The following is a 12,775-nucleotide window of genomic DNA, read 5'->3' as shown; positions in this document are numbered from 1 at the left end:
AGTAAGTGGTAGTTGGTAGAATTCTTTGGTGCCCTCTGATTTCCGAATCTATAGCTGCTGTATATGTCTCAGTTGTAAATGGTTCTTTATACACTGCCAAAGTGCAGCCATTTCAGCTTCCTTTTGCCACCTTACTCTGAATCTGGCCAATCTAACTGCTGGTGCAGTATCCATCTTTTCTTCTCTTAACAAATTTTATGTTTGGTCACTGTTTTTTAAAATTTCAATAAAATGTTGTCCTGTTCCAGTTTTATCTTCAGCATTTCCAGGTACAGGGCACATTGTTAGCTCTAACATGCAACTTGGGGCTAAGGTTTAAATATTTTGCCATACAAGTATGTACTGTGTACCTGGGCATGGAAAGAAGGTCTCTGCCTCCTTTCATCACTGATGTATCACTTAGCCAAAATGATTAACATAGTTCCCAAATGCCATGTCAGAATAACACCTGTGGCCAGCCCTCTGCTCCCAGAAGATTTGCATATGATGAGTGCCCTTTGTGACACAGATTACAGGACAGAGAATGGGACCTGTTTCCCCACCCCAATTCCCACCCTGTCTGCCCACAGGAGATTCACTTCTATAATATATAAAAAGTGAGATGTCACTCGTCTCTTATTTGTTTTTCCTGCTCTTGTCCTGTGTTCTGTCTTTCTCTCTCTCAAATGCTACTCTCCCCAGCAAAATGCAGCTGCCATTGTCACAACCCACCAGTGTCCTGTTGCAATCTGTCCTCCTTTAGTAATTCTATTAGTGCGGTATTGTCTAGTTTTTCCTATGGAGTTTGGGCAGTTTCCAAGATGGAGCTTAACCTTTTATTCTCTATATCAGTCCTGGGAAAATTCACTTTTCTAGACTCAAGTCAGTTTTTACTTTTTTGGAAAATGGTTGCATTAATACATGGATAACTGCGCTTGATTTTAACCTGCAACCTGCAAATTCAAATTGAATTAAAGCCAGAAAATGTAGTGGAGAAACTTCAACACAATAATTAGATTTGCTAATGGTTAAATGACTTTTGTTTTGCAATTTGTGAATCGTCCAACTTCAGCCTTGTTTCTAGAGCTGGGGTGGGGGAGGTGTGAGGAGGGCAAGTGCCTGTCCTGAGAAAGCAGATGACCTGTGCAGGTTTGGGTAGTTGAACTGGTTTCTGCATTCATTTGCCTCCCTCCTGAGAACTTTACCCATTTGATTTTTCCTTTAGTGCTGTAACTGCTTTTATAACCACTCCCAGGTATGCTTTTATAAAAGTAGGTGGTTGACAGGCCCTCAACGATGCTGCTTCGTTCAGCTTTACTTGTTATAGTCAAAACAAGCCACCTACCCTGCTTGCATTCCTGGGGTCTGCATGCCCTCTGCTGCCACCACCAGCACCCCCTTCTGGTGGACCACAGAGGTGGGCAGGTGGGCTGCAGCTGAGGAGCCAGCAGCTAAGGCTGGGATCCATGTTCCTCTCCCCAGCTCCATGGGGGCTCTCAGGGGTCCTAGAATCTCATTCATAGAGACCTCTGGTGGCATTTGAGGAATAAAGCTGTGGCTTTGCACTGATTTTAAGATGCAGTAGGGTTGTACATGCACATCTATCCTAAAAATAGTCTTTTGTGTTCTGTCACAAAATTTCAGATATACTGGTGGGCTGTACTGCTTATGGGGATTGCGCTGATCATGTTTATGGCCGGTTTCATTAAGATATGCAGTGTTCATACCCCAAGCAGCAACCCAAAGCTGCCACCACCTAAACCTCTCCCAGGTAAGCACCTTCATGTTGTGACTTCTGTAAATTCTGTATAACCTCTTCTGTATAATGGGAAATGTCGCTGGCACCTTGTAGTAGTTGCACTATGAAAGGGCAGTGCTGTGTTTGCCTCAAAATGCTCTTGTATATAGAAGAGGAAAACCTATGAGAAGGTGCTGCTCTGTTGGACACTCAGAGGCTTAAAAGTCAGCTGTCCCTTCAGCTGTCAAATCTTTGTGGACTTAGTATAATGGGTGGTATCCTTGACTCCTTCACACTAATGGGCTTGTACTGCCTCTAAAGCTTATGTTTGTTATTGGAGGTCCAAATGACCTAGGTGGCTGTTACCTGTTTAGTCTGGTGCAACAGCTGTATCTGATAGGCCATGTGTTGGTAACATTGAGAATGGATTACTGCAGTGTGCTCTGTGTGGGCCTTGTTCACATAGGACAAGCTAGGACAGAATGCAGCAGCTAGACTACTGATGAGGGCAGAAAGCTGGCAGCATGTGACACCTCTGCTAAAGCTTCTGTACTGGTTGCCCATGTGCTACAGGGCCAGGTTCAAGGTTCTTGTGTTGATATACAAAACACTGAACAAAACTCAGGATGCTTTAAGGACCGCCTCAGCTGTTGTTTTTCAGCCCAATCACTGAGAACATCCAGAGGAGAGCTGTTGTCCTCTGTGTTGTAGGGGCCTGACTGGCCTCAGCCTAGAGATCAGACTTTTTGTGTCACCACCAGTCCCATACTGTGGAGCACTCCACTAGCAGAAACTAAGCAGGCATTTTGACTTTCAGGCTTCACCTGACAATTTACTTTACACTGACAGGCCTTTGCAGTTGCATAAAATGTTGCATAAAATGGTCGTCTCAACCACTGTTTTGTATTGCTTTTCCTTTGTTTAATGTAGCCCCCCCCCCCCCGATGTTTTGCAGGAAGAGGGAGAACTGATCTTGAGTACTCTGTGCTTGGCATCTTTGTTCTTACCTTAGATAGGCAATCAAAGGCCTTGCACATTTGCATATAGCACATTAAGCCTTAGGTTTTGACTGGTCTCTAAACAGGCAATATGTTTTTTAAAACTATGCTTTTTTCTGTAGGCACTTTGAAGCGAAGGAGACCGCCCCAAACAGCTCAGCCTCCTCCACGCCAGAGGCCCCGGGAGAGTTATCAGATGGGACACATGAGACGTTAAGTGCTGTTTTTTGCCTTGGTTCTTCCTAGTGCCTACAGTGGGAAAATTTCACTCCAAAGAAAACCTATATTAAGTCATTGTCCCTGGTCTAACTTTCAACTAAAAAGCAGAAGAAAGAAAAAAAGGCAAGATGTGGAGATGTTCAATGCTCGCATTTCCCTGCCCCAAAAGAGAAGCGGCTGATCTTGAAGCAGATTTTTAACCGTCTTCAGCACCATGATTTCGACCTTCTCCTCCCTGTGCTCTTCGTTGTTGCCTTTTCTTCACTTGGAGGCAAACATGGCTCTTGTGAAACTCCTCTTCACATGAATTAAAGCATATATTTTTCAACTGTTGAGGCTAGGAAGCTAGACATTGGAGACATTACTTTGCCAATGTACATAAAATGTTATATGCAGACATTGTATTTCTCATGTACACCTGTACTTCTGTGTGCAATTGTAAAACAAGAGAATTGCAATATGGATGTTTCTTTGTATTATAAACCTTTTACGCTCTTAATGAAGAAATTACTGTTTAATTGACATACTCAGGATAACAGAGGTTGAAGGTGTATAAAAGTCTGGATTCTGTAATGCTTTATGCAGGAATTGTGAATCGGATCGAATCCTTTTTTAAATGTATCTATATTATGGTCAGAATTACTGCTAACATTCACTCTGGATGCAAAACCCAGATCTCTCATCCTGCAGAAGCCCCACTAAAATGAACGAAGCTCTGCTCTGATCCAAAGGGGGCTTGTGGAGGAAACGTTCCCTCTGGATTGTGCTTTCTCTCTCGCATTGTGCCGCTGCTGTCCTGGGGATAGCACATGCCAGAATGTTCCCATCATTAATTTTTATGTAAAATATATGATTTCTGAGAGCTCAGCATAAGTATTTTCCAAAAAAAAAAAGGAAAAAAAATCATTGCCTGTTAAATGATCGACTTCTTTTTTCATGCTTTGGTAGAAAGACAAGTGTGTTCTATTTTTCCTCAGAAGATTGCAACTGACTTTCTTTGATATGCTCTGATAGTCTTAATATGTGGTAATTAGGTTCCCAGTTCTGACAGATATGGGAGAGATGAAAAGTTGTTTAATTTTTTTGTTTAAGTATTTTGGTAATTCTTCAGCATGATACTGTTCTTAAGGATAACCACTAAAACAAAAGTAACTGCTGCAGAGTCTGCTGTAGTTGTGTTTTAATTGTGTAGGCTGGGGAATGTCCACAAAAGGCGCTTAAAGGAGTCCGGAAGCTCAACAGCACAATGGCCCAAAGTTTTTATTATGAGTGTAAATAATTGGCATTTTAAAACAAAGTAGAAACAAAAGCAATGTCATAATATGCTTAACTGCTATGCAGGAAATGGAAGAGGGCATTATTCAAGCTTGTGATACACTGCTTCTGTTTTTCCAAAAGCACCAAGCTAATTAGGGAACAAATGGCTGTAAAAATATTTCTGGCTTTGCTTGGGAAGCAAATTTTATTAAGGGGTTGGCCAGGGTTTTGCTTTGTTTTCCAAGAGTATACAGTTTACACACACATTCTCATAATGTGAAGCAAGCCAGCAAGGCCAAAAATATTAAAAGAATATAATGAAATCTCTTCCTTGTAAAACTTGTACAGTATGTGGTGACTTTTTTCAAAATACAGCTTTTTTGTACATGGTTTAGAGACAAATTTTGTACATGAAACCCCCAGACCAATAGACTATAAATAATTCTGAAGGATCTTAACTAGTTAGAAATCTGTAGTTGCTTTTAAACCATTTTAAAATACATTTTGGGGTGGTTCTGTTCTTGTTCTGTTCTTCAGACTGTGCAAAGGCTGGAAGCTAGGTTTGCATTTCTAAAATGGTGACTTTTGTTCTGCAAGAGTTCATAGTAACTTCTTGAGTGTGGTAGATCTTGGAACATGTAAATTCTTTGCTTGTAATGTTCTCCTGTGGCTAGGGTGCCTGGCAGAGAGCTGGCTACCCTGTTTTATTTTGGGTCTAAGTTTCATGTTTTCTGCAAAGAGAAAAGTGCACTGAACTCTCCACTACAAGTTAAGATGTGGTAAATTAAAACAAGATTATCAAGGCAAATTGCAATCTAATACTACTGTCAGTTTAATGTCCACTGTGTTTTATACAGTATCCTTTTTTTTTTTTTTTTGGTTCACTTTGGAAATTTTTACTAAAAAGTTGCAAAAATAAAATAAAGTATTGTGCAAACAAATGTAAGGTTTTTTTTAAAACTTGAAATGCATTAATAAATAGACCTGATGAAATCATCCTGGAAGTTGAGCTCTTTCTCAGAATTGAAGGGCAGTCGATTCTGATGTGCCTTCCTACATTTCACTGCCAGAAGCAGGCTGTGCTTCTTAGTAGATCTCATTTTATTGGTGTGGCTCAAAAAGGGGGGTCTCAGTTAAACATGCCCCAAATCATACTGCTGCTGTATCTGCAGATTCTTCCTCCAGGCCTGTAAAACTTTATCTCAGTACAGTGCTGTGGTGTGATTATCAAACTATTTATGCTTTATTGAAACGTGTTTGTGGGTTGGTGGCTTGTGTGTGTATGTGTGAGTGTATCTATCATGTGTGGTGTTTTAGGGATGGATTGGCCTATTTCTGATCAGTGTCAATTCCACATACATTTTTAAGTACATTCTGTCTCATTTCTGCATCATTCTGTGAATTTTCTAAAGCCCACAAGCAAATTTTGTTTTAAAATGTGTATTTAAATGCTTTATTTCAGTGTTTTTCCCAAATGTATTGTATCTTAAATAAGCATTTGTTAACATGTTCTGGAACACTTAAGCAGAGAACTATATCACAAAGTTCAGCACTGCAAAATCTGAAGGAGAGTTACATTCCAATCTGTTTACCAAAATTCATGCACCACTAGTTCCACTTTTTTGCTAGTGTGCTTTTATTTTTTATTAGTGCAACACTTTGCATTGGTGGGTGGACTGCACAAGTAAACTGATAATGATCAGAGCAATTACCGTAGTTCTGGGCACTTGAATGGTGTGAGGCTTTGACCTTTGTTTTAAATATTGACCCCTTCATTTTATATGGCAAACAGATATTGAATTGGAGTTGTACTTTCAGATATGACACAGAGGGTAACAATCTCAAAGGCCAAGAGAAACAATCAGAAATACTACTTGGAGCACCTAAAGTAGCACTTTGTAAAGGTAAAGGACCCCTGACAGTTAAGTCCAGTCGTGGACGACTCTGGGGTTGCGGTGCTCATCTCACTTTACAGGCCAAAGGAGCCGGCGTTTGTCCACAGACAGTTTTTCCAGGTCACGTGGCCAGCATGACTAAGCCGCTTCTGGCGCAACCAAACACCGAAACCAGAGCAGCGCACGGAAACGCCGTTCACCTTCCCGCTGGAGCGGTACCTATTTATTTACTTGCACTTTTTGGCATGTTTTCGAACTGTTAGGTTGGCAGGAGCTGCGACCGAGCAACGGGAGCTCACCCCGTCGTGGGGGTTTGAACCGCCAACCTTCTGATTGGCAAGCCCTAGACCACAGCGCCACCCGCGTCCCTTTAAAGTAGCACTTTGGATGCAACCTATTTTACCGTGCACGTTTCTGTTTAAGGTGACTGAGTAATAGACATGCTAGCATGTTTTTCCTCATCTCCAAGCACTGTCTTTCTGGTGGACTTCTTTTGTGGAAAACTTTCCCTATTATGTGGGAAACAAAGGATTGTATCCCAGGAAGTTCTGCTCAGAGTAAACCCATTGAAACAAATGGACTTAAGTTGCTCATGCCCATTGATGGGCCTAATTCTCAGTAGAACTTAACTTTGGATACAAGCCAAAAGAACAATTCAGTGCAATTGGAAAATGTCCAGCTTGTTTTCAAAAGATGTTTGCAAAGATATGGATGACAAATGGCAACTTAAGACATGGAAACAGTTGCTTAATTTACTTGAGCTTAAAAAATGCATTCTGCTCCCACTCCTGAATCTTAGGAAAAAAGGGGCAGGATTGAAAAGGTCCATAAAGGCTAGATTAGGGACTCGTGCACCCATCCTCTTGTGTCTCTGCTTTGCCCTGGAGAAAACTCTTTCTTAGCATTCAATCAGAGCAAACAGCAATTCAGTTTTTTTCCAGATTGATGTTTGGTCTAATTTAGAGCCAAAGAACAGATTTTCTGAGAAAGGAGTGGGGTGCGGGGAAAACCGCTTGAACTCATGCCCTATAGGCATGGGACAAGCAGAAGTGTGGACGAGCCCCTAGTGGCAAAAGAACGGCAGCCCATCCCTGCTGCTTCAGTCACCTGCACTAAGCATCATAACTTGGTGTAGGGCAACTGCTTTGCCTTCAAACAGTCCCTGGTTCAATCTTTAGTATCCAGTTAAAAGGTGATGAGCCCTGGATCCCTACACAGAAACATACTGCTCAGCTGTAGCGCCTTTTCCAAGTTGTTGTGAAAATCCTTAAACTAAAGTCTTAAACACACATTTACCTGAAAGTCTGCAGAGCATGTATATGTTTAGGATTCTAGGGCTGGATCCAGGCATACAGTAGCTGTGGCTAACCTGCCCCGTTAATTTCAGGAAGTATGGCTAAGTCAGGATCAAACCCACAGTTTGCAGAACTTGATTTTCTGGTTCACATAGTTTAAAAGCAAGGTTTCAACAAGTATAGCCAATGTGTTCAGACCAATGTTTCATTTGGCGACCCTAACAAATTTGAAAATGGCTTCAGATGACCATGCTAGCCAGGGCTGGCCCTACTATAACACAGAGGGAGGCAGCAGATGCTGAAGGGAGGAGAGCAGGCAAAGCTGCAAGTGTCATGCCCTGCCCAGCGCCCCCTAAGCAAGCCTGCTCCTGCCAGATGCAGTGGAGGGTTCTGTCCCATCAACGGTGTTTGGCTTTTGTACGTGGAATGGGGAGGCTGCTATCTCTGTTGCCTCAGAGAACAAAACGTCTTGGGCTGGCCTTTATACTAGCCACATGCTCATGGGGTGGTTGCAATTATCACTTTAGCTTGGTCATTTGAAGCTTCCATAGCCTTGCAGAAGACTGCCCTTAGCTCTTAATGTTGATGCGGTTGAGAAGGTGGTTTGTTCTACTGCAGATGCTGGACACAGTGGGAATGTGTGTTCATGCCATACTAAACATACACCCAAACATGTGATTCCAATGAATGCTTGCTTTTAATTTAGCTGGTATGAAATTTAACCTTGATTTTGTGCTCATAAAGTGTGTTAGAATTATAGGCTATAATCCCAAAACACATTATGGGCACAAAATCAAGACTTCATTTTCACACCAGTGTTCAGCTTGAGCCATAAGCCTTAATTTTACTAATGCTTGTATGGCTAACAGGACTGGCTTTCCCTCTTAAGGGAAGCAAATAGGCAGTATTTTCCCCTGCAGAGCTGTCTAGCTGGGTTTGACCCACTTGGCATGAGGCAGGAGGCGGCAGCAAGATGGAGAGGAAGCGGTGTGTGTGTGTGCATGGCATGTGGCCTGCTTGCTGCCCTTGGGTGGAGTGGAAGATGCTCTCCAACGCCAGTGTTGGTAGAAGATTCAGCTACCAATCCAGTCAAATAATGTCCTTCGCTAGAAGCACTGAACAGTCTTGGACCAGCCCTTCTAGATATAGCAAAGGGAATCCAAATTCCGAAGGTGCCTTCTACCATTTCATTGAGACCTACGAGTATAGGACGGTATATAAATTCAATAAATAATAATAATTGTTGAATGGGTGTTATATGAGTGCAGGAGGGGTTATACAAGTGTACTTTCAAAATCACCAGCTATGTAAGTCTTCTCTACGGTACAAACTTAATCTGTTCCGGAGGTCCATTCATAACTAGAAACCGCTTGTAACATGAGGTGTGCTTTCGCTAATGGCGCCTCCTGCTGCGCTGCCAGAGTGCGACTTCCGCTCACATCTCAGGGCAAAGTTCGCAACAAGGAGCATATTGGGTTAGCGGAGCGTGTAACCCAAAGCATTTGTAAGGGGAACGGTACGTAACACGAGGTACCACTGCAATGCTTTTGTATAGTGCCCCAGCATTTCAATGAAGTTTGCACAGGACACAAATGTCCCCCTGGACTGTATACTGTCATGACATGGTCATCTTCAGGTGTAGCGTTATGAACTAAATCAGCTTTCACCAACCCCTGGCCCCCTCCAGATGTTTTGAATTCCAAATCCATCAGCCCCAGCCAGCACAGGAGGGCTGGCAAATGTTGAACCAAGTCCATAGCCTAAGCTGTTGACTCAAAACATAAAAATGCCCAGACTTTTAAAAATAGGGACGCACATTAAGGTTTAATCTTAATGAGTCTATAAACCTCAAGCGATTCTTGCTCATTTTGAGATCTCGATGTGCTGTTTAAATTTCCTAACCAGATTGGACCAGAAAACTTTTTGTGTAAAATGGTATGTCCCTTTATTGAGTGAGTTGGTAATGAAAAATCCATGCTGTCTAACCATCTATAAAATATGCATATTCTGGCCTACTTAACAGCTGATTTAGTTGTTTTCACACTTTAGTCAACATTCGGGATAAATGTAAACAATTGAAGTTTGGGATCCAGCAGGGCAGGGTTTTCTATGACCCCACCCCACCCTGACCAGCCAAGATATATACATAAAAATTATAGATGTTAAGAAATAAAAACCCAAAGAAAAGGTACAGCTTGAAAGTGATTGAAGAGCAGTGCCAGTTTTTCCAGGTTCTTGCTTATTTGTATCTTCACCTGAGCCGCTGGGAGCTTACTTCACATCTAACAAACATTTTCTCCTGGCCTGGATAGAGGTGTAAATCGTCAAGGCTTTGAGAACAGAATGTCATTCTATGCAGAAGATTGGGGTGGGAGAGAGAAGAGAGAGAAACAAAATATTACTTGTTTATTTAATTGTAATAGTCATATCTCTAAGAGGATGTGTAGTGTTTAAAAAGTGCACTCTAAAAATGGCATCATAAAATACTAGACTGGAAGCTCAAAGACCAATGACAGCCGTCAGTTCATCATTGCACAGCAGGGCACATGGATGATTAGCAAGGAAAGCCAATCATCATAACAGCTGCAACAACCTTTAGAACAAAAGCAGTTTCATTGCCTGGTGCAGCACTGCAAAGCTGATGATCAGGTGGACGTCCCTTGGCAAGGAAGTCCACATAGAGAATCTGTCTTAAACAAAGTCATGTTATTGGTCACTTCTGCCATAGCTCTGTGATAGAGCATATGTTTTGCATGCAGAAGGTCCTGGGATCTTGCTCTGCTTTGCTAGATGGACTGCAGTCTGGGACCCTAGGCAGCCATAGCCAGGGAGTAGGCAGTGCTGAGGAAGAGGGGACAGTGGCTGGAGGCACCGTATGAGGCAGTTTCCTGTGTCCTACGATTGTCTGTCTACTCTGGTAGCAACTTTCCAAGACCTCAGATAAAAAAGACTTCTTTCCCCTGTGATCTGCTCCTTTTTAGAACTGGAAATGCTTTCCAAGTCTGACCTTCCTGCCCGAAAAACACAGCCACTTAACTATGGGGGTCTCCTCTTTCCTGCGGGACCGTCTCTATATTTTTGTCAAATTGGAACACACGTGTTCTATGATGTAATGCAAGATGCAGGGTCTTAATAATCTCTCTGTGTTTGTTTTTTGTGGTGGTGGGGGGGGGGGGCAAAATCCATCCTGGTGCAAATGCAGACATTGTTGTTGGGCCAAAGAGGAAGGGCAGCATGTCCCTTGGAGCACGGATGAGGGACATGAAGTTCTCCAGGTAGCATGCCCAGTGTTTAAAGGTGATGGGAGAGGTTGTCCAGCAATGACTGGAGCCCCACAAGTGCCCTAGCCCTGCTCCATACATCAGTTGCAGAAGGCAAGCAGTACTGGAATTGGCTGTGCAGGCTAATGCAGCCTTTGCCTACCTGGTGCCCCTAGCTCTCATCAGCCCCAGCCAGGAAAAATGTTGATTGGAGTCATCTAAAGGGCACCAGCTTGGCTCAAATGGCCCAAACCCCAACAGGGCTATAAGCAGCCACCCCTCTTTGTCCCATGACACTTACTTCTGTTGAGTTTCGCCTGCCTTGACTCGTATCGTCTCCATGATGAGTCCCAGTCGGCGGTCGCCCTTTCCCCATGGGATGATTGTTTGAACAGTGTTCCAGATGTTTTCCCAAATTGCAATCCCTTCCCACTTCAACTTGATCATCATCAGCTCACCAATATCAATTTCCAGAGGGACAAGAAAAGTGTATGTTTTATTCCCTGTAATGCCTTCGACTCTTAAGGGAGAGTTGGAGAGGGAGAAAGCAAAAATCCAAGCATCATACAAGGCACAGACCCATTGAAATCAATGGACAAGTAATTCACCCAAAATGCATGTGTGACACCAATGCACCTTTCACACATTCATTTATCCTTGGGTCTCTTTCCCACCAAATTATGCTTGCTATATATCAAATGAACTTCACTGATACACCACTTCAATACATAACATAATATAAACAAAATCAATTTACAGAGTCAATACAAAATAGAATCAGTAAGTCAATAACTATCCAGCTGCCCCCCCCCCGAAAATGGAGACCATGTGAGGAATATGTGTTATAAAGGATAGCAAACATGGTGGTCAGTTTGGATGTCCAGGAGCTCATTGTGATTACCCTTAAAGCTGTGCTCCCAATGAGAGACCAAAAATGCACGTAGCTCTGTTGATCCATATTATCTTCCTATATACATAAAAGTGTAAGGCTGTTGTCGGCAGCCAGGCAGATAAGCAAGGAAGCAGGGATGAGCTGCTTAATGTGGGGGAGGTGAGACATGCAGCAATCCAGAAGGAAGCGAGTGCTGGCAAAAAGCACCAGCTGACTGGCGGGCAAACTGAAGCTGCCTCCTTTTCTTGGTTTCCTTTTCCAGTGCACTTTTAAAGCTCCCAACTGTAGTGGCAGCAGTGTCTCTACCTGCCCCACACATGATGTCAGGTGTGAGATGGGTTTGGTTTAGGATTAATGTCCTTGTGGGCCAAATTTGAATCCTTGGCTGGCCAGATGTGGCCTGTGGGCTGAAGGCTCCCCACCCCTATTCTACACAAAAATATTTGGTACCGCCCACGCTCCTCTCTGAGCTGATACACACACATTGGTTTCAAAGATAGATTCTATACCCGGCACAGTAAAGGAGCACACTCGGCGTTAATTTGGCTTATAATTCAGCATTTAATTTGGCTAATTAAACAATCTATGGCCTTTTAAACTGTAGGGTAGGTTGTTATTGTTATTGTTTGTTACAATGTTATATATTTTTGCATTTTTATATTGCAACTGTCCTGTGATCCTTGGATGAAGGCGGCATAGAAATTTAATAAAAAATAATAAAAACAACAGCAACAATATTATCCAGTACTCACAAAGTGATGGAGAGGTTTTCAACGTTGTCTTTGCTGCCTGTCAGTGAGATTGTGAATGTTGGATCTATTTGCCTCTCTTTGAATTCGTTGATGAAACGGAACTTGAACTGATAGTGATGAACTGTGGAAAGGAGGAAACCATTGGCTGAAAATATGCACCTGCCTTTACTGGCTGTCTTCTTTCTCCCTACTCCAAGGGCAAACTTGGGCTGCTAGGGGAGCTGCAAGGCCATTTCCCCAAAACCACCTCTCAGTCAGATGGGGGACGGCAGGGTTTAATTCTGCTGGTGCTGCTTCACCAGTGAGTTTCCTGTGGGGAATGTGCTGACAGTGCAGACACCCCTCCTCTCTCCCCTCCAACCAACTTTGACCAGTGGGTAGGACTGCCGAACTATCAGTTGCCTGATGTCCATCATGATGTCAGATGCTTAGCAGCTGGGGCTGGGGCCGCCCACCTGTCATAGTCTGCCTATGGTGTGGGAGGAGATAA

The 12,775-nt window shown here is 42.9% G+C and overlaps 2 protein-coding genes across 2 annotated transcripts in view; one reads left to right on the top strand and one right to left on the bottom strand.

The window, feature by feature from the left end:
- ADAM10 (ADAM metallopeptidase domain 10) overlaps window positions 1-5,187 on the top strand; it is a 48,618-nt gene extending 43,431 nt beyond the window's left edge. Inside the window, exons 15-16 of the mRNA XM_080980727.1 lie at window positions 1,624-1,750; window positions 2,838-5,187. Coding sequence (XP_080836853.1) covers window positions 1,624-1,750; window positions 2,838-2,932 — 222 coding nt within the window. The 3' untranslated portion in view covers window positions 2,933-5,187. The remainder of the gene's footprint in view (window positions 1-1,623; window positions 1,751-2,837) is intronic.
- A 4,114-nt stretch (window positions 5,188-9,301) lies between these two features.
- The window catches only part of LIPC (lipase C, hepatic type), a 58,661-nt gene continuing 55,187 nt past the window's right edge, over window positions 9,302-12,775 (bottom strand). The window contains exons 7-9 of the mRNA XM_080980790.1: window positions 12,286-12,406; window positions 10,943-11,161; window positions 9,302-9,732 (exon numbers count right to left, since the gene is read on the bottom strand). Of these exons, the coding sequence (XP_080836916.1) occupies window positions 9,633-9,732; window positions 10,943-11,161; window positions 12,286-12,406 (440 nt within the window). The 3' untranslated portion in view covers window positions 9,302-9,632. The remainder of the gene's footprint in view (window positions 9,733-10,942; window positions 11,162-12,285; window positions 12,407-12,775) is intronic.

The sequence above is a fragment of the Podarcis pityusensis genome (genome assembly GCF_964106645.2).
Source record: "Podarcis pityusensis genome assembly, chromosome: 14".
NCBI lineage: Eukaryota > Metazoa > Chordata > Lepidosauria > Squamata > Lacertidae > Podarcis > Podarcis pityusensis.
The sequence above is the reverse complement of the archived record's forward strand: the minus strand, read 5'-3'. Positions and strand labels throughout refer to the sequence as shown.